This window comes from Lepus europaeus, chromosome 20 (genome assembly GCF_033115175.1).
Source record: "Lepus europaeus isolate LE1 chromosome 20, mLepTim1.pri, whole genome shotgun sequence".
In the NCBI taxonomy this organism is placed as follows: Eukaryota; Metazoa; Chordata; class Mammalia; order Lagomorpha; family Leporidae; genus Lepus; species Lepus europaeus.
This window is the reverse complement of record NC_084846.1, coordinates 9231136-9256309: the sequence shown is the minus strand read 5'-3', so window position 1 is coordinate 9256309 and position 25174 is coordinate 9231136. Positions and strand designations below refer to the sequence as shown.

The 25174-nt window shown below is 63.6% G+C and overlaps 2 protein-coding genes across 2 annotated transcripts; one reads left to right on the top strand and one right to left on the bottom strand.

Moving 5' to 3' along the window:
- Positions 1-892: 892 nt before the first annotated feature.
- NACC1 (nucleus accumbens associated 1) lies at positions 893-14434 on the bottom strand. Its single transcript, XM_062179412.1, has 6 exons — positions 14378-14434; positions 4578-5543; positions 4323-4496; positions 4052-4157; positions 3873-3970; positions 893-3579 (listed from the first exon to the last, which is right to left on the bottom strand). Exons 2-6 carry the CDS (start codon positions 5533-5535, stop codon positions 3323-3325), a joined length of 1593 nt encoding a protein of 530 aa, XP_062035396.1. The 5' UTR covers positions 5536-5543; positions 14378-14434; the 3' UTR covers positions 893-3322.
- A 1105-nt stretch (positions 14435-15539) lies between these two features.
- On the top strand, positions 15540-25121 carry TRMT1 (tRNA methyltransferase 1). The gene is given in 18 exon segments (XM_062178912.1): positions 15540-15723; positions 16035-16210; positions 16213-16237; positions 16334-16389; positions 16566-16708; positions 16850-17037; positions 21608-21723; positions 21851-21963; positions 22576-22724; positions 22876-22962; positions 23055-23124; positions 23224-23358; positions 23669-23754; positions 23833-23941; positions 24025-24101; positions 24515-24634; positions 24734-24863; positions 24946-25121. Coding segments are annotated over 17 exon segments (1917 nt in total). The 5' UTR covers positions 15540-15723; positions 16035-16053; the 3' UTR covers positions 25102-25121.
- Positions 25122-25174: the final 53 nt, after the last annotated feature.

Genomic DNA, 25174 nt, shown 5'->3' with positions numbered 1-25174 from the left:
CGACAGCCAGGACCCAGGAGCCAGGGTCTCCACCTTTGTTTCCCACGCAGGTGGCGGGGGTTCAAATACTTCAACCTTCACCTGCTGCGTCCTGGGCCCAGGAGAGAAAGCCAGCGCTCGGGATGTCAGACACAAGAGATGTCAGATACAAATACAAGAGCCTTCTGGGGAAAGGACTGGATTTTGCTCTGCACGGAGGTTCCTGTTTACTAAGGGACAGGCAAACTGAATTCCACGTCTTCCTGGGGTTAAAAGCTGCCCTCAGAAAGGCAGGCGCCCCTTTTCTCGTCCCACTTCTGATCCGGCTCCCTGCTAATGCACCAGGGAAGACGGCCCAGGCGCTCAGGGCCCCTGAAACCCATGTGAGAGACCTGGAAGAAGCTCCTGGCTCTCGGCTTTGGCCCGGACCAGCCCTGGCCAATGCAATCTTTTTAGGGAAAAACAGGAAATGACAAAACCCTGCCTACTGGTGTCCGAGGCTAGGACTTGGCCTGCTGACAGAGGAGGGGGCACCGCCGAAATGCACCCCCGCCATCGCTTCCCCTTCCCCGCGCCCAAGTCAGCACCAGAACTTGAACTTGGCTGGGGCGCCCCATCAAGGTGGAGACCTTTAGATCCGGTTACTAACCTGCCTGCCTGTGTAACCTCGATGTCCCTCGCGTCGTCCCAGAGCCACAGGGGCCTTTTGGACCCCTGAGGACTGGAGACCTCATTCTTCCGGCGCTGACTCGGCCTCCAGGGCGCCTGCGGGTTCTTCCTCCTCCTGTCCGGTCCTGAGAGGGAGCCCAGGAGCTGTCCTGGGTCTTTTTCAGAGGAGCTGGGTGAGCAGCAGGGGCCACCTCCCACATGCACAGGAGCAGCTGGGGCCCGTGGCGCCCGCGGGACCCTCCCCCCAGCAGTGAGCAGCACGGGCGCAGGGCTGTTACAAAGGCGTTTAGTTTATTCTCGTATCACGGATACTCTAGCGGTTCACATTTCTCGACGCCGCTCCTCCTCCTTTACAGTAGTTCATGTGCAATCTCACTTCCAGGCCCGGGGAGGGGGCGGGGCGGGCCTTGGCACTCCACGCGGGGCCGGGGGTGGGGGCGGCTGGCCCCGCGGGAAAAGGGGTTTGGAGACGGGGGAGTGGGGGTGAGCGGAGGTGGGAGAGGGCCCTATAGTCTTTTTAATTTTTTTTAATGTCCGTGGATGATTCTCCCCGTTTGCGTTCCTTCCTGGCTGCCCAGGGTAGGGGACCATGCAGCGCAGGGCAGGGCTAGGGGGGAAAGCAGCTGGCCGCCCGGGGGGGAGAGGGGGCGCTGGGGGGGTGCTCCTGGGCTAAGGCACAACCCTGTCTTTGGCTCTCCTGGTGGGGAGTTCCCTCCCCTGCACCCCCCTGGCCCGTCCCCCCCACCCCAGTCCCAGGAGCCAGGGGCCACCTCCTGGGGTCCCTGAAGACAACTGGGCTCTGCCACCCGGCCGAGCGTTGCAGGGGCTCCAAGGTGGCGGGGCAGCCGAGCAACCCCTACCCTGGGATTAGGCGGGGAGGGAGGAGACCCCCGTTCCAGGGAGCCGGTCCCCCCTGCTCAGGCCTAGAAGGAGGGGCACACCTGGGCACGCCCACTGTCTTCCGAGGGTCTGGCTGGAGCCCCCCCCCCCCCCCGCTGCAGCTGCTTGCCAAGTGACCAGGATATTGTGCTTTGGGGTTGGCGCTGGGGCGGGGGGCACGGCGGGGGGTGGGGACTAAGGTGCTTGTGCTTTAGCAGGGGGTGCCGACCCCCCCCCACATACACACTCGGGTTGGCTGGAGGATAAGGTGCGGGACCGGGGGCGGGGGGCGGGCCGGGCTGAGAGAACAGAGCGCCAGGGCTTCCCTCCCCCGCAAGCAGGCTGGTGGTGACGCTGTTGGAAGGGTCCAGTGTGGGGCGACCCCACCTCCCGTCCCCCCCTACCAGAACCTCCTCTAAAACGCCTTGCCTGGGCAGCCAGAGGCAGGGGGCAGAAAGACTGGTGATGGGAGGGAAGGCGAGAGGTACGGGGCTGGGCAGAAAACGACCCCTCCGTGTGCGCATGCGCGCGTGCACACACTTGCCCTGGGCGAGAACGAGAGGAATGGTGAGAGAGAGAAAACTCTGCCTGGGGGAACCAGGCTCACCCAACCCGCCAAGGCCAGGGACCTCCCTTGAAATACAGCGGTGAGGAGGGAGGTGGGGGCGGGAGGGGAGCGGGTCAGACCAAGGGGGCCCGCGTCAGGAACACACAGCCACACTCCACACACACGCACGCACGCGCACTCCGCCTGCCTGCCCCAGCACACGCCCCCACCCCCAATATCCTGCCTTCCACAGTGCGCCCCACCCCACCCCCACCGGGGACCTGGAGGTGGGCGGGTGGGGGTGAGACCCAGTCCCGTTGGTTTGAAAAATAAAAGGAAATCTTATACTTCAATATTTCAGTCGCTAAAAAAATGTTTTAAAAAGTTATGTACACGGCTAAGGGGCTGGGGGGCCCTGTCCCGGGGTGGGGTGGGGGGTGGCAGGGCAGAGGCGGGGGCTGGGGAGCGGAGGGGAGGGCAGCAGCCCCACTCCTCGCAGCCTGCTCCCCACCCCCCATTCCAACCCTGGTCCGACTGCCTCTTCTATCTTCATTTTCATTCAAGTTTGGGAAAAAGCAAAAAGTTCTGCGCACGCGCACACACGCACACACTCCACAAGCCCGAGGTGGGCGCCCCCAGAGCCTCCTTGGCAGAGGGTCCCCTCCCTCGGGCTCCAGGGGATGGGTGGGGGGAGGGGAAGGGGACACGGGTTAGATGGAGGTGGGGGGGGGGGTGAGGGCAGGGTGCCGGGCCCGCCATCCCAGCCACCCTAGGTTGCTCGCGGAACCGCTCTGAGCCTGCTCGCTCGGCTGCACCACGGGCAGCGCCCACAGCCTCCCTGCCCAGCGCCAGGGCGCGGCACTGAGGAGGCGGCAGGAAGGCGCTTCTGGAGGCCTGGAAGCACTGGGGGGGTGGGTGGGGCGTGGGGAGGGGTCCTGAGATGGCCCCCCCAGGCCCAGCGGAGGCGGAGGAAGGACTTCCACCAGGCAGGCCCCTGCCCCATGCCCGGACTAGTGAGTGGGGGGGGGGCACAATGCTTGGGGTGCGGGAAGGGGGCGAGCCGTGTGTGGACCCGGGCCTGGCCCCCCGCCTGCAAGCCCGCCCCGCCCGGCTCACTGGGGAAGGGGCTGGGACAGGGGAGGGGGGGCCCAGGAGCATGCAGCGCCCCCCGCGGGGCCTGGGGAGGGACAGACAGTAGCTCGTGACCAAGGTGTGTGTGACAGGACAGAGGGGTGGGGGGGGGCGCGGTTACTGCAGGGCCTCGGCCGAGGGGCCCGCCTCGCCGTCGTGGGCCGGCTCGAAGCCATGCTCTGCGCCCATCACGTCCGGCTCCATCTTGCCCGTGTCGCTGATGAAGGTAGTGTAGGCGTCGCCCTCGGCGGTGAGCAGCTTCAGCTTGGGCATCCAGCTCTTGCGCACGACCCGGCGCGCGTTGGTGCACATGTCGGCCGCGATGGCGTTCATCTCGCTCTCCTTGAAGTTGGGGGCGAAGTTCTGGCAGTAGTCTGTGTGGGGGCCAGCCGCTCAGCGGAGACCAAGGATGGCCCTAAGCCACGCCGGCCTGCCCCAGGCCATGCCCTTTCAACATCAGCTCCGCCCCTAGGCCAACCCACCCATCCTAGGCCACACCCACCAGCCATGCCCACCCACCCTGGGCCAAAGGCGCGGCTAACCCACCACAGGCCCCTCCCCTCCCCTCCCCACCATCGCCTGAACCCCAGGAACCCCGACCACCGACCTCCACCCGGCAGCCCGCCCGGCGCGGGCGTGCCCCCTGCTGCCCGCCGCGGCCACTTACACTTGACGGCGTGGAGAACGCGGCTGTCCAGTGGTTTGCGGCTGGGGTCATTGCTGGAGGAGCGGATGCCGGTGCCACAGCTGTTGGCCAGCGTGTTCCTGCGGGACATGGGGGGTCGGTGAGCGCGCCCGTGCTGCGAGCGTGGGGAAGCCGCACTCCGCCCCCGGCCCCCGCCTCACCGGTCGAAGAAGGAGGCGAGGAGCCGCCGCAGCAAGACCTTGTGCCGGGTGCCGGCGCTCACGTGACAGTTCATGAGCTGCGCCCTCGTGATGTACACGTTGGTGCCTGGGGAGAGGGCCAAGCGGGGATGGCCTGGGAGCGGGGGCACGCAGCCACCCGCCTCCTCCTTCCCCCGGGGCCCCGCAGGGCCGCCGCTCGGGACAGGCCGGGGGGGCACACCTGCGCCCTGCCGGGCTCTCAGGCCCCGCCCCGGGAAGCCAGCTCGCCCACCTGTCACCAGCTCCAGCTTCTCGGAGGGGTCGCCCTCGTCGTAGAGCTTGGGGTGACAGCGGTTGCCGATCTGGTTGATGAGCTCGGCCGGCAGCGACGCCAGGTCCTGCCGCACTCGGATCCGGCTGCGGGACTCGGGGGCCACCTGTTCCGGGAGGGCCTCAACCTTCTCGGCTGCGGGCGGCAGGTGCACATCAGCACTGTTGAGTGACCCTGCGCGTGTGCGCGCGCCCTCGGGCCCCAGCGCCGCCTCACCTGCCGGCCCGACGTTCATCATGCTGTACATGGTGTACATGTTGCAGATCTGCCGGTACTGCTCGTCCGAGCCTTCCTCCCCCGCGTCCTCCTCCTCGTCCTCCTCGTTGTGATAGGAGCCAGGACTGTCGCTGGTGTAGGCGCTCGAGGTGCCGGGGCTCGTGCGCTCCGACGTGCTGGGCCCGCTCACCACGCCCGCCGCCGCCGCCGCCGCGCTGGCCGGCTGCCCCGCCCCCACCACCGCGGCCACAGCCACTCCGGCAGGCTGTGCGGCCGCCACCACGGGGCCCTGCTGCGGGGGCTGCCGGTTGGCCGCCAGGTCCGGCACGGAGAACTTGGCCATCTTGCGGCTGCCATTGCCGCCGCTGCCGCCGCCCCCAGCCTCCTTGGGGCCACCGTCCCACAGCCGCTTGGCCACGGGCGTGCACTGCACCGAGTCCGACTCCTGCTGCTCCGTCTTGACCCGCGACACGAGCGGCAGCGGAGTGCTGCAGGCCGGCCAGCCGGAAGTCTGCGCCACGGGGCTCTGCGGCTCGGACGAGGGCGCCTCCTCGGCGTGCAGGCCCTGCGAGTCGCAGCTCGGGGAGCTCACCTTCAGGAAGAACTCGGTGCCCTTCTCCATGATCTCCTGGATCTGCAGGAAGCCGGCCGTGTACATGAGCAGGAACTGGTCCCCCACGTTCATGCTCAGCCGGCCCGTGTAGCAGAAGCTCAGGATCTGCTGGAACGACTGCGGCTGCACGGCCGCCGGCAGCTCCACCACGGCGCTGCGGCTGCTGTTGAACAGGTCCCGGAAGTAGGAGCTGCTGGCGGCCAGCACGGCCCGGTGCGCCTTGAAGGCGTGGCCCTTGACCACCACCGACACGTCACAGTACAGGCCCTGCAGCCGCTGTTCGTTGAGGCACTCCAAGATGCTGTTGCCGAAGTTGGGGATCTCCATTTGGAGGATCTGCGCCATGGCGGCGGCTGCAGGGGCAACAGAGACGGGGGTGTGGGGGTGGGGTGCGGAGTCAGGTGGCAGAAGCCGTGGGAGGACACGGGGGAGTGTGGGCATCTGCGGTGTGCAGCAGGTGCACTGGAGCTAGCTGCCTCCCGGGTCCCAGCGTGCACTTGTCCTTGGTGTTAGCGGAGGGATCGCTTCCGGAAACCCACCCACCCTGGACCCACGCACCCTCCTGCAGACCTGGAAGCTCCCTGGAGGACTTCTCACACCCGAGGGGCGTGTGAAGAGCTGCTAGCCGTCGCGTTCAGCTTCAGCAGTGTCTCGGACACACCTGCTGGGTGAACTCAGGGCTCCGGGGGCCCCAGCCGTGGAGGGCTCTCCATGGAGACAGGCCGTTCTGTTTGCCCCGGGATCTCTGGCTAGTTGTGTTCAAGACTAGTTCCTGGGGCCGCCGCTGTGGCGTAGGAGGTGAAGCCTCCGCCTGCGGCACCGGCATCCCACATGGGCACTGGTTCGAGTCCTGGCTGCTCCACTTCTGATCTGGCTCCCTGCTAATGCACCTAGGAAAGCAGTGGAGGATGGCCCAAGTGCTTGGGCCCCTGCACCCATGTGGGAGACCCCGGGTCTCAGGAGTAGTCGCTCAGTCAGCTTGGGAGGCCTCCATCCCATATCCGAGTGCCTGGGTTCGAGTCCCTGCCTCCCATATAGGAGGCCCGGATGGAGTTCCCCAGCCCCAGCTGTTGCAGGGGCTTGGGGGAGAGAACCAGTGGATGGAAGATCGCTGCTTTACAAAGAAGTTTTTAAAGTTAAAAAAACAGTGGGAGGTGCCTGGCAGGGCGAGGGCCTGGGGCTGATGCAGAAGCTCCGGGCGCTGCCTGCAGAGGGAGCTCTGCTAATGGCATGCCGCGAGCGGGGCACCTGAGCCCTCCCTCCAGGCCAGGGGCCAGCATAGGCCAGCTGTAAGGTGAACCTTGCCAAGTGGCCAGCCCGGGCATGGCACGCAGGGGAGCTGAGGTTTGCAGGGACACAGCCAGCGGCATGTCCAGACCCCTTCCTGAGGGCCACAGCCAACCTGACATGCTGGCCTGATTAGCAAGCTGGGGATGGTGCAATCAGCTCAAGGCAATCTGGGGTGCAGGAGCCGGGGGGGGGGGTCGGAGAACCATGGGTGCCCCCAAGGCCGCTCGCCCCAGTGCTAATGAGGATCTCGGGGGGGGGGGGTGTTGAGGAGAGCCCGGTGGTTGTGGAAAGGAGGCCATTGGAGATGGGTCCTGGGCACCACTCCATCCCCTGGCGGCTGCCCCAAGCCTGTCCACTGAACTCACACAATTGCTGGGAGCCCCTCACCCCCTCGAAGGGGGCAGCCAGAACTGGGTTCTCAGAACTGGGCGGGAATGGCAGAGGCATGGAGGGGTGGGGGATGTCAGAGTTGGGGGGGGGGTCTCGAAAGCCCCCAGAATGGCTGACTGGCTCTGCCCCCTGCCCCGTCGGATGCAACCCACCCTCCAGCCTGGCACCCAAGGCCTCCCTCCACGCCTGTGCCTTTTCGGCAGAAGCTGTGCCCCCAGCACCTCACTCACCTCCCCCCGCTCCCCGAGATCACCAAGTCCCACTCGGCCACTCCCAAATCTGATCTCTTGCAGATCAGTCCCGCTGCTGGGTAAGAGGGGGAGGGGGAAGGGCCAGGAGGCCACAGGGCAGCATCCCCAGCCTCACACCGAGTAGAGGGGACCCTCCCAGCATCGGCTAGTCCTGGTCCCAGGGGTGAGCGTGTCTCTAGACACAGGGCAAAGCAAGGCACGCGGTTTCCATGGCCCTCCTAACAGTCAATTGGTAAATATTTGCAGAGGTCCCGCCTGGGGGCGGGGGCAGGCCCTGAGGTGGCCCTGCCTCTTGGGGAATGGGTGGGGAGGCGGGGGCTACTTATCGGGGGTCTCCCACAGCAAAATGGCCTTGCTGGGAAGAGGTGTGACACGAGCTGGCAGTCAGGAAAAGGAGCTGGTAGCTCCTGGTCTCTGCTTTGGACCGAGCCGCGCCCCTCTCCCCAGTTCAAGGCGCCTGCACTGGGGCAGTTCCGGCTAAACAAAGTCAGAAGCAAGGGCGCAAGGACGCAAGGCAGCAAGGCAGCGGCCGCCCGCACACCAGGAAGAGAGCCCTCACCAGAGCCTGAGCGTGCTGCAGCTTGGACTGCCGGTCCCCTCCACCTCCTAGCTCACCCCGTTTTGTTGGGGCAGCCTGAGCCGGGCCATATAGGATGAAGACAACAGCCATTCGCTCTCCCCACCGGAGCGTCTGGCCCGAACGTCCCTGGGTTCGCAGGCAACCAAGCAGCAGCATCACCACCCATCCCTTGCTCAGGACTCAGTCGCCACGCCTCCAAAGCCACTTTCCCGCCACCTCAGCCCTGAGTGCCACTGCTCAGGTCCCTGCAATATCTCACCAGAGCCCCCGGGCTTCGGCCCTGCCTGTCCTTGACCTTCTCCCTAGGGCGGGGCCTCTTCACGCCCTCCCTGGCCACAGGGACAAAGCCCGTCTCCCACCACTTGGGAAGCGGCTCTCCCTGGCTTGGGTGTCTCTCTGCTTCCGGGTCAGCTTGTTTCCCCTTCTCGTTCACGGCTGTGTCTCCTGCCCGAAGGTTGGTGGAATGAGTGAATCAATGAAAAGTCCTTTCCCATTCTTCCAACGCGGGAGCTGTGGCACGGCAGGTTAGGCCGCGGCCAGAGACGCAGGCATCCCCTACGAGCCCAGGCTGCAGTTTCCGATCCAGCTCCCTGTACTAATGCACTTCGGAAAGCCGCGGAAGACGGTCCAAGCTGCTTGGGCCCCTGCCACCCAGAGCAGGAGACCTGGATGGAGCTCCTGGCTTAAGCTTGGCCCGGCCCCGGCTCTTGAGGCCATTGGGAGAGTGAACCAGTGGATGGCAGATCTCCGACCCATTCTGCCAGGCGGCCTTTCAAATAAACACATCTTTAAAAATAATAATAATAGCCGGCGCCGCGGCTCACTAGGCTAATCCTCTACCTGCGGCGCCGGCACTCTGGGTTCTATAGTCCTGGTTGGGGTGCCAGTTCTGTCCTGGTTGCTCCTCTTCCAGGCCAGCTCTCTGCTGTGGCCCAGGAAGGCAGTGGAGGATGGCCCAAGTCCTTGGGACCTGCACCCGCATGGGAGACCAGGAGAAGCACCTGGCTCCTGGCTTTGGATCAGCACAGTGTGCCGGCCATAGCAGCCGTTTTGGGGGTGAACCAACAGAAGGAAGACCTTTCTGTCTAACTCTGCCTGTCAAAATAATAATAATAATATAAAATAATAATAATAAGCAGGCAGGGCTCGGAAGCATTACCTGGGGCCAGGTATGTGACCTGGGGCTCCATGTCACTGAACTTTGGACTCCCAACAGCGAAGCAGGTGCACCGCACTGGCTGCAGGGGAGAGGGGGGTACGGGCAGGGACCTCCAGGATTCCCCCAACCAGCAGAGACCAGACCCTCACAAGGGACTCCAAAAAGGCATGGCCACGTCCCCTAAAACCGTGCGTGGTGAAAATTGTTGACGTTTATAACCAGGCAGGCACGGGGTGGAGGTGGGGGTGGGGGACCATCACGTCCAAGGAGCAGCACAGGCCCGGGAAAGCCCAGCTCGGCAGGAAGTGGCTGGCTCCCGGCAGCTGCTGGCCCACAGCCATTCAGACACCCCGTCCCGGCAGACCGTGAAGGCGGCGGAGGCGAACGGAGGACACAGTGCCCCGTGACTGGGTGGAAATCGCTGCTGGCGTCCGTATTTGGTTTTTTTCCTCAAAGTATGTGCACATTTAATGCGCTGTCTTCTTCCCTGGCAGCCTGTCGCTAAACCCGCGGTGGGGAACAGGACTTAGTTGCCAGGGGCCAATGTGCCGACACTCACTTCATCGATTCAGTGGTTGTTCTAGAAGGTTTCTGAGGAAGGAAGGGGCCTGCCCACCACTCTGCAGATGAGCACGAGGCTCGGACTATACGGCTGGCGAGTGGCAGGCCTGGTTTGTACACAGGCCATTTGGCTCTGGTCTGGGAAATCAAGCAAAGGCAGAGGTTGCTAGACCCATTTCACAGATGGGAAAACCGATGCTCAGAAAAGCCAGAGGCAGCACAGGAAACTGGCACCAGCCCAGCCCTGGGGCTCCTCCCCCCTCCAGATCCGGGGTTTGCTGGCTGCATGGGGACCTCAGATGGGGGCACTGCTCTTTCTGCCCCCAGCAAGGTCTCCTTCCTACCCGCAGCTGCACTCCGGCTCTCCCTCTCCCCAGCCCCAGGAATGAGCAGTCTCCACCTGTCGCCTTCTCCTCCCCCTCCCGCTCGCTCCTCGCAGCCTCAGCAATCTGGCCTCCACCTTCACAGCCCCGACCGCTCTAACCAGACGCCAGCCTTTCTGAGCTACACCCAGAAGACACAGTGGTGGCAGCCAAGGACGGGGATCTGCTAGTGCAAAGGCCCTGTGGTAACTTGGGGGGTGGGGTCAGGGGAGACCAGAAGCTGCCAGGGTTGGAAGGAGGCAGCCCACACAGGCCCTTGGAGGGGATTTGAACATGAATCTTGGGGCCGGTGTTGTGGCACAGTGGGTTAAGCCGCTGCTTATAATGCTGGCATCCCATACTGGAGCGCCAGTTTAAGGCCCGGCTGCTCCACTTCTGATCCAGCTCCCTGCTAACGTGCCTGGGAAAGCAGAGGATGACGGCTTAAGTGGTTGGGCCCCAGCCAGCCAAGTGGGAGACCCAGATGGAGCTCCTGGCCCAGCCCAAGCCGTTGCGATCATTTGGGGAGTGAACTAGTGGATGGAAGATCTGTCTACCTTCCAAATAGATGCCTTTTTTTTTTTTTAAGATTTATTTATTTGAAAGTCAGTTACACAGAGAGAGAAGGAGAGGCAGGCAGAGAAAGAAACAAAGAGAAAAAGAGAGAGAGAGGTCTTCCATCTGCTGGTTCATTCCCTAGATGGCTACAACGGTTGGAGCTGGGCTGATCCGAAGCCAGTAGCCAGGAGCTCCATCTGGGTCTCCCACGCAGGTGCAGAGGCCCAAGGACTTGGTCATCTTCTACTGCTTTCCCAGGCCACAGCAGAGAGCTGGATCGGAAGTGGAGCAGCCGGGACTCAAACTGGCGCCCATGTGGGATGCCTGCACTGCAGGCACTGACTTTACCCACTATGCCACAGCGCCGACCCCCAAATAAATAAGTCTTAAAAGCCCAACACTGCATATGTTCAGTACAGGAACCACCCCACCCCACTCTTAGGAAGCTTCTCACTCACTTGCGCTGACTCTCCCAGAAAATACCGACCTGCAATCCCTGGCGTCAGTCTCCCCATCTGTATAACGGGCCGGTACACGTGGCACCAGCCACCTCACGAGGCTGTTCCAAGGATTCCACAACTGAGTAACACGGGCAGGTCAGCGCTCACCCTGGCTGGTGCCCAGTGAGGCCATCTGTCCTTATCCCCCGCCCCTCCAGTGCCTTCACAGCGAGGCCCGGTCACACCCCAGCCTCCCCTTCAGAATCCTCAGAACTGGACAACAGCAGCCCTGCTTGGCCTCTGCACCTGCGCCGGCTGCATCTCAACGGCGGGCAGGCTGGAGACACAGCGTGAGGCTGATCTGGGTGCTTGGCCTAGTGACCGTGTGATGCTGCCAACCCGAATTGCCCCCAGCCACCACTTCCCGGGGCCACGGCAGTGGGGGAGCTCCCTCAGTCAAGGACAGCACAGGAGGGCGCAGGCGCAGGTCTGTCTGTTTGTCCCCGGAATCAGTGAATGAAACTGAGGCTTAGAGGTCAAGACCTTTGGCCAGGGTCTCACAGCTGGGCAGGGGGCGGACTCCCACCCCTCCACCACCCAGACTGTGTTTGCTGCCCTCTGCTCAACCTAGACAACACTCATACGAGACCCCTGGGGTCTCTAAGAACCCGGAGACCTGAGGCAGAGCAGACGGGAGGGGAGCCCCCAGGCTGACCCCTGCGGTAGATTCCATGATGCTGATCTGAAACCAGACCTCCCGGGCCAGCTCCCAGACCCGCTGTGGGGCAAGCTTTTAGTCCTGCGGTTAAGTGGCCCACCGAGGGCTGGGTTGGTACCCGCCTCCGGCTCCTGACTCCAGCTGCATTAATGCAGGCCCCGGGAGGCAGCAGCGGCTAACTGGGCTCCTGCCACCCAACAAGGGAGCCCTGGCTCGAGTTGCTGGCTCCTGCCTTCAGCCCCAGACGGCCCCTGCATGCGGGCCAGAAGCACGCATGCGCGCGCGCGCTCACGCTCTCTCTCTTTCCAAACAACCTGGGGGCCAAGGCGTTTAACTTTCATCTGGGGGTAGTGGGAGAGACAAGAGACACAAGGGCTTTTCCTTCCTGGGTCTCCTTGACACCAGGGTCATCCCTGGGGAAGACCACAAAGAAAAAAATGTCCCGAGCAGTTCGCAGGCGGCTGGCAGGCTGCCTTGGCCTGCGACGTTTGCCCCTCGGAAATCTGGCGCCACCCCCGCCGACCTGAGCTGCCTCGGGAGCCTTCCTGTCGCCCAGCCAAGCCCCCTCTGTCCCCATCAGCTTTATAAACACGCGTGCCCCAAGCCATCTCCTCCTCTGCGTGTCTCAGGCTGCACTAGAACAGAAGTTGGCTGGAGGGCTGGCTGCTCTGGGATCTGTTAGTCAGGGCTGCTGCCCTAGCCCCCAGCACAAATCCAACTGTCCCCGGCAGGGGGGCGGGGCGGGGTAGGGTCTACTTGTTGCACTGGCCCTGCTCTGAGCACCCTAGGGTCTCCCGGCAAAGCAGCTGCTGCCAGGGCCTTCTCCCCGGGGTCCTTTTCTGCCATCCGCACGGTAGGAGCAACTCCCACCTGTCCCCACTACAACCAGGCGCACCTACCCGTGGCCAGGCCAGCCCAGGCAAGGAAAAGGTGGCTATACGGAGCCACCGGCTCACTGCCTACCCCTTAGAACCAGGGGGCCAACCCGAGAGGGGAGGGCAGGCTCCAGGCCGGGGGCAGAGGGGAATTAGAGCAAAGCCCTGGTTAAAGCCGGAGCGACTTGGCTGACACCACTGACCCGGCAGCGCTGCCGCAGGTACTGAAAATCCCAAACCAAAGCCCCCGGGACACCCTAACAGCCCTGCAGTTAGCCCAGAAAGAGCCAGAGCCGGGGTGGTGGGACCGGAGACTGAAGCTGGGGTGTGGGGGCGGTGGCGGGGGGGGGGGGTGCGGACACACAGATCGGCCAAGGCGAGCACAGCAAAGCCCAGCTCCAGAACCGGAGCCGGTCCAATCCCGCTTCTCAGACCCCTGTCCTCCCGGCTCCCACAGGGACAAGGGGAGGAGGCGGTGCCACCGGGCCTCTGACAAAGCGTTCACTGTTTCAGTCCCTGTGGGACACCGGAGAGACTCCAGTCTGCCCACAAGAGGACACAGCCTCCACCCCCCCACCCCCACCCCCGGGTCCAGGTCGGGGGGAGGGATGGCCAGGGAACCCAGAGCAGCCAGGCCCACCGGAAGGCCAGCTCAGGCGACTGAGGCTCAGGCAGCCCCGGCTCTGCCAACTGTCAGGCCCCTCGCCACAGCTTCCTCGTCGTGTGGCCCGGCCCCGTGAGCTCACCCCAGTGGCCCCCGGGAGGCTCACTTAACCTCTCTTCACTCCATCACAAGCCTCCCGCGCTCACCGATGGGGACAGGGGTGCTCAGAACTCTGGGGTCCAGGGAACCGTAGCCTGTTAGGTGCCATCTCCTAGACCTTGGCTTCCAGGCTCCGGTGGCCACAAGAAAAAAAAAAAAAAAAAGGCCAGGACCCCAAGACACCCAGGGTGATGAGTGCTGGGCTGTGCCCTGGAAGGGGTGGGAGGGGAGCCAGGGCCACCGGAAGCTGGGGAAGTTACAGACCCGTGTCCCTGTCCAAACGCCCACCCACCGGGCAGCCAGCACTCCGACAGTAGGCAGAGGCCCCACCGATTAAGAGGGGGTGCTGGCGTGGGGGGGAGGCTCCTAGGTTTGACCCTGAGCTAACACTGGGGCGGGGGACACACACCGGGGCACCTCCCTCCTGGTCACACTAGTTTTTCCTGACCCGCCCCCACATCCCCACCAGCCTAGCCCAAGGCTCTGCCTCCCCCCCTTAAAAAAAAAACGCCTACAGGAGCCCCCTCGCCGTACCCGATCGCCCCTAAATCTGGCTTCCCACACCCCGCTAGGTCTCCGAGCCCTGACCTCAGCTGACCCGCCTCCCCCACCCCCCTGCAAACATCTCCGGGATCTCCCAGCCGCCCTTACCCGAACTAACTCCGCCCACACCCACCACCATGCCCCACTTCCTGGGCTTCGCCGCCGCCCCCAGGCCTGTAACTTGACCGCCTCACCTCCCCCGGCGCCCGGACCGTACCTGCAGGCCCGGCCCCTCCCCGCCCCCCTCCGGCCGCGCCGCGATCCCCTCCCCCCCCACCCGGCCCCGAGCCCGGCTCCTCCTCCCCCTCCCCCTCCGGCCTCGCCGGGGCGCCTCCTCACTTTTCCTCCTCGTGCCCTCCAACTTCCCGGGACCCCCGGCACCTGCCCCGGCTCCATCCGGCCCTCCCTCCGCCGGGAATGAGGCGGGAGGGGGAGTCCGGGCCCGATCCCGCCGCCTCCCCCCACCCCCCACCCGAGCCCGGCCGGCCCGGCCCCCGGGGCTGGACGCTCAAGGCCACCCGGGCTGGCCCGGCCTCCCTGCACTCGCCGGCCCCGTAGACTGCGGGGGCACGGCTCCTCCTCCGTGGCAGGAGGCACCCCGGCCCTCCCCGCTTCAGCCCCCTGCCGGTCCCCCGATGCCCTCGGGCCGCCCCCGGCGGGAGGAGGCCGGAACTGGGCCCCGGACGGGCCGCCTCACCTGCGCCGTGGCCGCGCTCCGGGGGCTCCCGGCGGGCTCCGCAGCGGCGGCTGAGGCCCGGCCTGGGCCCGGGGCGCGCCCCCCTGCGCCGGGGCCTCGGCCTCCGCCTCCGCGGCCTCCACGGCCTCCGCCTCAGCAGCAGCAGCAGCCGCGGCGGCCATTCATTGTGGGCCAGGCCGCCCCAGCCGAGCGCCGAGCGAGCGCAAGCCGCGCCGCCGTCGCAGCCCGGCCGGGGGAGGAGCGGCCGCCGCCCCGCCCACTCGGGCCCGGCCACGCCCCCTAGGCGTGGCCAGCCGAGCTCCGAGAACGCCGCTCCTTCCCAGCTCCGTGTCCTCCTCCTCCTCCTCCCTGCGCCCCTCCGAGGGTCCTCAGATCTGCAAGTTGGTTCGAATCCGGCCTGGTGCCGCGCGACCTCGGACAAATCACTCTGCCTTTCTGACCTTTAGTATCTTGCGAAACGAAAACAATAAAGACCGCTGTGTGTTCTGCCAGGCACTGTTTGAGGCTCTCTTCATGGAAATGAGCTCACTGCAGAGAGGGGCCGTGCTCAAGATCACAGAGCCAGAAAGTGGTGGCGGCTGTCAGGATTGAAACCCAGGTTCCAAAAAAAATCGACCATAATAAGCTAAAATGTGTACAATGCTTACACGGTGCCAGGTTCCGTTAGCATTTGCTCTTCACTAACTCGCTTAATTCTCACCGGGACCCAATCACGATCGCCAAATGTTCTGCCCGTTTTGCAAATGTGGAAAACTTAGGCCGACTGCCGAACACGTAGCAAGGTGAGCGGGAACCCAGGCAGCTGAGACCGCGATGGCTCCCCTACTGCCCAACACCGGTGAAAACCTTCTCAGGGCTTATTTCCAGACATTCTGTCGTTTTCTCTTTGCTCTACGTTGGAAACGGAGGTGCTTATTTAACAGCTAAGGAAAGTGAGACCAGAGAGTTCAGTATAAAGTTTGCCGGAGCGTGCGGGGACACTGGGATTCGAACCCACTATATCCTATTCCACAGCCCAAGCTTTTACTAACAGAGCGTACACAGCACCCAATACCCAGGAGACAAGCAACAGGTGTCGGGCTGCTCTATTATCGCCCATTTTCTAAGCCACAACTTCCTCGCTCCCAGGAAGCCAGTGTCATTAAGAACACCCATGCAGCACATTTGAGCGCGCTTCCTTTTCTGCGGAGCATTTTGATCCCTGCCGCCCACCATAGGTGGCATCGCTGATTGGTTGGTTCCGATCATGTGACTTGCCCTCGCACCGTGCCAAGATGGCGGCGCCCAGGTCCTAACCTGGGGAACGTGTACCGAAATTAAGTCGGTTCTCAGCACCGCAGGAAAAGGTAAGGAAGGCGTAGGCGGTGCGGGGAAGGATCCGGACTGTGGACGGGCCCGCTTAAGGGCTTCTGCCTCTCTCGGCAGGAACCATTCCCTGTCCCACCCCCGAAAACGGAGTCTACCGAGGTCTCAGTGTCTCCGCAGCCCCTACTTTGTAGACGTGTGGGCCACCCCAGCGCCGGAAGGCTGCTCTCTGAGCGTCTCTCTCTGTGCCTTTCCCGCTCCGTGCACCAGGTGTGGCGGGCAGAGGCGTCAGCGGATGTCCCATGGGAGGATCGGTGCTATGGCTGAGTCTCACTCTCCGCTCTGCTCGCAGTCTCAGTAGAGCCCGCTTCATGGAGGGGCATCGCCAAGGGCCGCCGAGTCCAGCCGCGATGGAGAACGGTACCGAGCCCCGCACAGAAGAGCGCCCCCCTGAGGCCCAGGAAACAACAGTCGCAGAGGGGGCCGCCAGGATCGCCTTCCCCAGCGCCAACGAGGTCTTCTACAACCCGTACAGGAGTTCAACCGGGACCTGACGTGAGCAGGGGCTCGGGGTGGGCGGTATCAGTCCGGCAGAGCGTAGCCGGCCGGTGAGGATGGGGTGCTCCGAGCTGACCTGCCGTCTCCCGCCAGGTGCGCTGTGATCACTGAGTTTGCCCGCCTTCAGCTTGGGGCCAAAGGAATCCAGAGTGAGTGGAGACTCAGACTCGCTGGTGGGAAGAGGGCATTCCCAGAGCTCTCTGCCGGCCTCGCCACCTGCTCCCAGGGTGCTCTCAGGGAATATTTGCTTACATCTTCTCAGGGGTGGGGGTGGGGGTGCGGGGCTGAAGACCCCCTAATTTGGGGCTTTTGGGTGATTGTGCAGTCAAGGTACCAGGGGAGAAAGAGGTGCAAAAGGTGGTTGTGGACTTATCGGAGCAAAAGGAGGAAAAGACCGAACCGGAAGACGGTGAAAACCTGGCCCCAGGAGACCAACCTCGAACGGCTGCTGTGGGGGAGATCTGTGAGGTGACCCCTGAGCCGAGCAGGGAGCAGCCCTGGAACCCAAGGGCGTGGGCTCCTGGAGGGGGAGAGCTCTGGGGCGTGGGGCCTGGGTAAGGACTGAGGTGGTAACAGATGCGAGAGGAAACCCTCTGCTTCCTCCTCCAGGGAGGCCTACGGGTACTAGAGGGCCTTGCCGCTTCCGGCTTGCGCTCTATCCGCTTCGCCCGGGAGGTGCCCGGGCTGCAGTCGGTGCTTGCCAACGACGCCTCTGCCCGGGCCGTGGATCTGATACGCCGGAATGTGCAGCTCAATGATGTGGGCCACCTGGTACAGCCCAGCCAGGCAGATGCCCGGTAGGTTCTGGGGTGCACAGCTTGGCAGCTGGGACATGCACTGAGAGTGAGACCGCCTGGGGACCCATCTGCACATGGCCACATTTCTGCTCAGTGATCCTGAGCCTGTCTCCTTGTCTGTCAACTGAGAAAGTTTTTACAGGAGTCACTGTGATGAGAAGGGAGAGGAGAGAGAGAGAGAGAGATCTTCCACTTGCTGGTTCACTCCCCAAATGCCCACAATAGCCAAGGCTATGGCCAGAGGGAAGCCAGGAGCCAGGAGCGCCATCCTTGTCTCCCACGTGGGTGGCAAGGGCCAAGTTCTCCGGCCATCTTCTGTCGCTTGTGCAGGATCATTAGCAGGGAGTTGGATGGGAAATGGGGCACCCAGGACATCGAACGGGCACTCTGTTGGATGCCGGCACCGCATAACCAACTGCACCACAGCACCGGCCCCTGGAGACACGTTCTGAGAAATGTGCCTTTACCAATGGCAGCGTGGTGCAAATGTCTTAGTGTCCCTATTCGACCTAAGATGGTTCCTTTTTTTTTTTTGGAAGATTTATTTTTTTATTTGAAAATCAGAATCACACAGAGGAGAGGCGGGGGGTTGGTCCTTCCATCTCCTGGTTCACTCCCCAAATGGCTGCAATGGCCGGAGCTGTGCTGATCCAAAGCCAGGAGCCAGGAGCTTCCTCCAGGTCTCCCATGCAGGTGCAGGGGCCCAAGGACTTGGGCCATCTTCCACTGCTTTCCCAGGCCATAGCAGAGAGCTGGATGGGAAGTGGAGCAACCGGGACTCGAACTGGCACCCATATGGGATGCCAGCGCTTCAGGCCAGAACTTTAACCCACTGCGCCACAGTGCCTGCCCCTAAGATGGTTCTGATGTGTGTACACCAGAGTTTTGTGGGACCACCGCTGATAGTCACAGTCCGTGGCCTTTGCGAGACTTGACAGCTATAGCCTGTGAGACCACAGCCTAACTTTTATTATTTTTTTAAATATTTTATTTATTTGATATAGTTACAGAGAGAGAGAGAAGGAGAGAGATCCTCCATGTGCTGGTTCACTCCCCAAATGGCTGCAACGGTCAGAGCTAACCTGACCCGAAGCCAGGAGCCAGGAGCTTCTTCTGGGTCTCCCACGTGGGTGCAGGGGCCCAGGCACTTGGGCCATCTTCTTACTACTTTCCCAGGCCACAGCAGAGAGCTGGATGGGAAGTAGGGCAGCCAGGACTTGAACCAGTGCCCATATGGGATGCCAGCACAGCAGGCTGGGGCTTTAACCCACTGCGCCACAGCCCAGCCCCCCACAGCCTAACTTTTTAAGGCTCACAGGCTAAGAATACTTTTTCCTTTTTTTCTTAAAGACTTTGTTATTTGAAAGGCAGAGTGACAGAGGGAGAGACAGAGGCCCAGTGTCCCCAAGAAGTAGCTACAGTAGCCAAGGGTAGGGCAGGGCCAAAGCCAGTACCCAAGAACTCCATGCCGGTCTCCCATGTGGGTAACAGGGACCCCGCTGTTTGCATTCCATCATCTAGAGCCTCCCGGGGGCATTAGCAGGGCGCTAGTGGGAAGCACAGACTAGCCAGAAGCTGGGAGAGGAGGTGGCCCGGCATGGTGGCACAGCAGGTGAAGCTACTGCCTATAACACTAGCCTCCCATATGGGCGCCAGTTCGAGTCCCAGCTGCTCCCCGTTCTGATCCAGCTCTCTGCTATGGCCTGGGAAAGCAGCAGAAGATGGCCTCAAGTGCTTGGGCCCTTGCACCTACATGAGAGACCCGGATGGAGCTCCTGGCTCCTGGCTTGAGTCTGGCCCAGGCTCTGGCTGTGGCAGCCATTTGGGGAAGTGAACCAGTGGGTGGAAGATTCTCTCTCTCTATCTCTCTTCCTCCCCCTCCCCCTTGTACCACATCATCAGATCTGGGTGTGACTCCTGGCCCCTGCTATCTGTTAAGGCAGATCCCAGGAGGCAGTGCTGATGGCTCGAGTTTTTATATATATATATTTTTAAATGTGCTGTGATGAGTATCTCTGTGCATAATTCTTTGATTTTTATTTTTTTTTAATTAAAAAAAAATTTTTTTTTTGACAGGCAGAGTGGACAGTGAGAGAGAGAGACAGAAAGGTCTTCCTTTGCCGTTGGTTCACCCTCCAATGGCCACCACAGCTGGTGCGCTGCAGCTGGCACACTGCGCTGATCCGATGGCAGGAGCCAGGTGCTTCTCCTGGTCTCCCATGGGGTGCAGGGCCCAAGGACTTGGGCCATCCTCCACTGCCCTCCTGGGCCACAGCAGAGAGCTGGACTGGAAGAGGAGCAACCGGGACTAGAACCGGCACCCTGACCGGGACTAGAACCCGGTGTGCCGGTGCTGCAAGGCGGAGGATTAGCCTAGTGAGCTGTGGCGCCGGCAAGTTTATATATCTATCTATCTATAGATAGATATATATAGATAGATAGATAGATTTTTTTTTTTTGGACAGGCAGAGTGGACAGTGAGAGAGACAGAGAAAAGGGTCTTCCTTTTTGCCGTTGGTTCAGCCTCCAATGGCCGCTGCGGCCGGCGCACCGCGCTGATCTGAAGCCAGGAGCCAGGTGCTTCTCCTGGTCTCCCATGCGGGTGCAGGGCCCAAGGACTTGGGCCATCCTCCACTGCCTTCCCGGGCCACAGCAGAGAGCTGGCCTGGAAGAGGGGCAACTGGGATAGAATCCGGTGCCCCAACCGGGACTAGAACCCGGTGTGCCGGCGCCGCAAGGCAGAGGATTAGCCTGTTAAGCCACGGCGCCAGCCAAATTTTTATATATATATTTTTTATATTTTTTTTGAGAGGCAGAACCACAAAGAGAAAGAGACACAGAGACAACTCATCCATTTAGTGGTTCTCTGCCCAGATGGCTCCAACAACCAGGGCTGGGCCAGGCCGTGAAGCCAGGAGCCTGGAGTTCCATCCGGGTCTCCCACATGTGTGGCAGGGGCCTTAAGGACTTGGCCCATCTTCCACTGCCTTCCTAGGAGCATTAGCAGGGAGCTGGATCAGAAGTGGAGCAGCTGGGATTCGAACCGGCGCCCATGTGGGATGCAGGCGGTGGCTTACCCCCTGTACCACCGTAAAACTTTCATAGGCAACAATAAAAAAAAGAATTATGGAATAAAGCATATTCCATAAGCTAGAGGAAGGGATTGAGGAAGGTCTAGGTTTTATTTATTTATTTTTTTTAATTTGTTTAAAGGCAGAGAGACAGAGATAGAATCTTCCACCCACTGGTTCACTCCCCAGAAGCCCACAACCACCAGATCTGGGCCAGGCCCAAGCCAGAGACCCAGGAGCTCCATTCGGGTCTCCCACGTGGGTGGCAGGGACCCAAGCACTCGGGCAGGCAGCTGGATCAGAAGCAGGCGCAGCCGGGACTCGAACCAGCGCTCACAGGGGATACCAGCATTGCAGGCAACAGCTTTACCCTCTGCACCAGATGCCGGCTCCAAATGTGCTAATACATCTTAAAAACCACTGACACAGGCCGGCGCCGCAGCTCAACAGGCTAATCCTCCGCCTTGCGGCGCCAGCACACCGGGTTCTAGTCCCGGTCAGGGCACCGATCCTGTCCCGGTTGCCCCTCTTCCAGGCCAGCTCTCTGCTGTGGCCAGGGAGTGCAGTGGAGGATGGCCCAAGTGTTTGGGCTCTGCACCCCATGGGAGACCAGGATAAGCACCTGGCTCCTGACATCCGAACAGCGCGGTGCGCCGGCCGCGGCGGCCATTGGAGGGTGAACCAACGGCAAAAAGGAAGACCTTTCTCTCTGTCTCTCTCTCACTGTCCACTCTGCCTGTCAAAAAAAAAAAAAAAGAAACCACTGACACAGCACCAGGTGGATGGAGCTGCCCCTCGGCACCCCCGTGGGAGCAGTAGCAGCACCCGGCCCTCGTGTGTGGTAGCGCGAGTTTGCCTGGAAGCCGCGCGCACGGTGGCAGCATTGCAGGGCAGCGAGTTAAGTAAGCCCCAGCCTGTGACACCTGCATCCTACAGAAGCGCTGGTTCGAATCCTGGCTGCTCTGCTTCCGATCCCTCTCCCTACAAATGCGGATGTGCCTGGGAGAGCAGCAGGGGATGGCCCCCCAAAAAATGCTGGGGCCCCTGCCACCCACGGGGGAGACCCGGATGAAGCTCCAGGCTCCTGGCTTGAGCCTGGCACAGCCCCGGGGCCGGGGCCATTTGGGGAGTGAACCAGGGGTTGGAAGATCTCTCTCTCCTCTCTCCTCTCCTCTCCTCCCGCCTCCCCTCCTCTCCTCTCCTCTCCTCCTCCTCCCCTCCCCTCCCTTCTCCTCTTCTCGCCTCTCCTCAGGCGCATCCTCTTGTGTAGACTTTCCCCAAGTCTTTAGAGAGCTACAGTGTCCGTAGCCTCTAAGCAGCTGCTACATTGTAAATCCACAGATGCGGGTCGGGTGCTGGCTACTAGCAGTGTCCATTACTACAGATGGGTAGACTGAGGCCTGGGCCTGGGCAGGCCCTACACGTGGAGGGGACGGAGCAGGGCCCTGGGCGGGAGGCTGAGGACCCGGCCCCGTGGCCCCCACCCCACTCCCCGCCAGGATGCTGATGTACCAGCACCAGAAGGTAGCAGAGCGGTTTGACGTCATCGACCTGGACCCCTACGGCAGCCCCGCCTCCTTCCTGGACGCCGCCGTGCAGGCTGTGAGTGAAGGAGGTGAGGCCGCCTGGGGGCTCCAGGGCTGGAGGGGGGGGGCGGCACAGAGCAAGTGCGCGCATGCGCTGCTCCAGGGGCCTCACAACCCCACCCCTCTCTCCCCCTTCCCTGCCACCACCATCGCCAGGGCTGCTGTGCGTGACCTGCACGGACATGGCGGTGCTGGCCGGGAACAGCGGCGAGACCTGCTACAGCAAGTACGGGGCCATGGCCCTCAAGAGCCGGGCCTGCCACGAAATGGTGAGGGGGCCGTCCCAGACACCCCCCGGGGAGATCAAGGCCAGGGGCAGGGCGCCCGGCCTGCCCAGCTTCCTCCGTCCAATCCAGATGCTCGCGACCGCGGGCAGTTTGGAGCAAGTGACTACGTTGGTGGTGGTGGGATTCTGGATGGATTGGAACAGCGTTTCCAAATTGGCTGAATTGGTTTCCTTTGGAAAGGGCCCGGGAACCTAGCTTGGCTTGGGGGAGGGGGCGGCGCCTCCCAGCCTCAGTGTTTTGCATCGGTAAAATGGGCACAGGCCATGGCCGCAGCTCTGCTGAGCCAGGGGCTTGGGGCGAGGAAGAGACCCCTGTGAGCCCGCCCCCACCTTTCCCCGGCTCGGCAGCCCCACCCAGCGCCCCCACTTCCTGCGCACACAGAGCCGTGGGTCCTCACCACACGGGGAACCCCCTTCCACCAGGGTGCACCCCCATCTGCCCGCTGCTCCCCCTCCGTCACTCGGCGACCCCGCAGAGCCACTGAAGACAGGCTGGGAACTTGCTGGTCCGCAGCGGCCCCCGGGTGGGCTGGAGGCTGGGCTGCTGCAGCTCCCCGGGGACGGAGGGCCTCACCCCGCCCCGCGCTGTCCCCAGGCCCTGCGCATCGTGCTGCACAGCCTGGACCTCCGGGCCAACTGCTACCAGCGCTTCGTGGTGCCGCTGCTCAGCGTCAGCGCCGACTTCTACGTGCGCGTGTTCGTGCGCGTGTTCACGGGCCAGGCCAAGGTCAAGGCCTCGGCCAGGTCAGCCTGGGGGGGGCGGGGGCCCTAGAAGGGAGGGACGAGGCTTTGCCCCCTCCCCCGCCCAGGGTTCCTGAGCAGGAGGGGGGGCTGAGCCAGCCTGAGGAAGGAACCCGCCTCCACCCTGTGCCCCCCCGCCCCACCCCCGTCACAGCAAGCAGGCGCTGGTGTTCCAGTGTGTGGGGTGCGGGGCCTTCTACCTTCAGCGCCTCGGCAAAGCAGCGGGGGCCCCCGGCGGCCGGTGAGCGCGGGCGCCAGCGAGGGAGGTGAAGGGGGCCAGGGGGCGCCGCAGGGTGGCTCGCCCGTCTCACTTCACCCCCTTTGCCTCGGGAGGGTCAAGTTCTCTGCAGCTTGCGGACCCCCCGTGACCCCCGAATGTGAGCACTGTGGGCAGCGACACCAGGTAAGGGCCGGGCCGGGGGGTTGGGGAGGGCGGTGCGCGCAGGGGCCGCCCCCCGCCACACACCCAGCTCGGCCCACAGCCCCCTGCTTGGGCCTGCAGCTCGGGGGCCCCATGTGGGCAGAGCCCATCCACGACCTGGACTTCGTGGGCCGCGTCCTGGAGGCCGTGAGCGCCAACCCCGGCCGCTTCCACACCTCGGAGCGGATCCGGGGCGTGCTGAGCGTGGTGAGCGAGGTGAGTCCGGCCCCGCCCACATGTCAGCCCCTGCCCACCCTGCCGGCCACGCCCATGGGCGCCTGGCCACGCCCACCATGCCCCACCCCGCCCCTTGCGCCCAGCCACTCCCGTGTCTGCCACGCCCTGTCCCGCCCATGGGCACCTGGCCACGCCCACCGTGCCATGTTCCGCCCTGTCTCGCCCATGTGTGCCCGGCCATGCCTACCATGCCACACCCTTCCTGGCCACGCCCACGTGCACCCGGCCACTCCCACCCTGCCTGTCACGCCCTGCCCGCGCCCAGCCACGCCCACTCCCCCTCCCGCAGGAGCTGCCGGACGTGCCGCTGTACTACACGCTGGACCAGCTGAGCAGCACGATCCGCTGCAGCACGCCCAGCCTCCTGCAGCTGCGGTGAGGGGCCTGGGGCCACAGGGTGGGCGTCTTCCCTCCCCCCCCCACAGCCCCTCACGTCCCTCGCCGGCTCCACAGGTCCGCTCTCCTCCACGCTGGCTTCCGGGTCTCGCTCTCCCACGCCTGTAAGAACGCCGTGAAGACAGACGCCCCGGCCTCGGCCGTCTGGGACATCATGCGCTGCTGGGTGAGGGCGGGGCGCCCGGAATCCCCCCCCCCCCAAGCCCCCTGGCCCAGCAGCCAGCCCCTGACCCCTAACCCCGCCCCCAGGAGAAGGAGTGCCCGGTGAAACGGGAGCGGCTGTCAGAGACCAGCCCCGCCTGGCGCATTCTCAGCGTGGAGCCCAAGTATGGACGCGCACAAGGGAGGGACCGGGGAGACCACAGGCACCTTCCCCCAGGGGCCACACGTGCCTTCTCCCCACCTTCCGCCCTGTTCCCAGCCCCTCGCCAGGACATCCGAGTCAGGATGCGACTGCCCACTGCCTAGACCCCTCCCGCCTCGCTCACACTCCCGGGCCCAGTCTACCCCAGGGCCTTTGCGCATGCTGTCCCCCCACCCCACTCACCCCCAGGACTCCAGGAAGCCTGCCTTGACTGCCCGTCAAAACAGCAGGGTTTTCAGGCGTGTGACCATCGAGTTTTGAAAAAGTCGGTGCCGTGTAGGGGATGAACCCCCCCACTCCACCCTTGGGCCCACGGCCTCCATGGGCGGTCCGGGCACCCCTCACCCTCCACCCCTCCCCCCGCCACGGGCCCAGGCTGCAGGCCAACTTCACCATCCGCGAGGACGCCAACCCCAGCTCCCGCCAGCGAGGACTCAAACGCTTCCAGGCCAACCCGGAGGCCAACTGGGGTCCCCGGCCACGTGCCCGGCCTGGGTGAGCGGCAGAGCCCCCCACCCCCCTTCCAGGGGTGGGGTTTGGGGTGGGAGGGGGATGAGGCTGAGCCGGATCGGGGGTCCCCCGTCTCCCGCACAGGGGCAAGGCGGCGGGGGAAGCTATGCAGGAGAGACGCAGGCTGCACCAGAGTAAACGGAAGGGACCGGCCGAGGACCCCGCCCAGCGCGCCGCGCGGCTCAGAGCCTTCCCTTGCAAGAGGTTTAAGGAGGTGAGGCAAATGCTGGGGAGTGAGCTGCCCATCCAGGCCGGAACCCAAGGGCCGAAGCTCATGCCCATCATCTCCCCACCAGGGCGCCTGTGCACGCGGGGACCAGTGCTGCTATTCCCACAGCCCCCCGAGGACCACGCCTGCAGCTTCTGGGGGTGCCGCCCCCACCCAGTGTCCAGAGGCCCCCAGCCAGGACCCACCTTGCTCCGGGTTCGCCGCAGGGCCCGGTGTAGACTGAGCCAATAAAGTGACGTCACCTCCTGGCTATCTGTCATTGCTGTTCTAGGGGAGGTTGGGTGCTGTGCCTACGG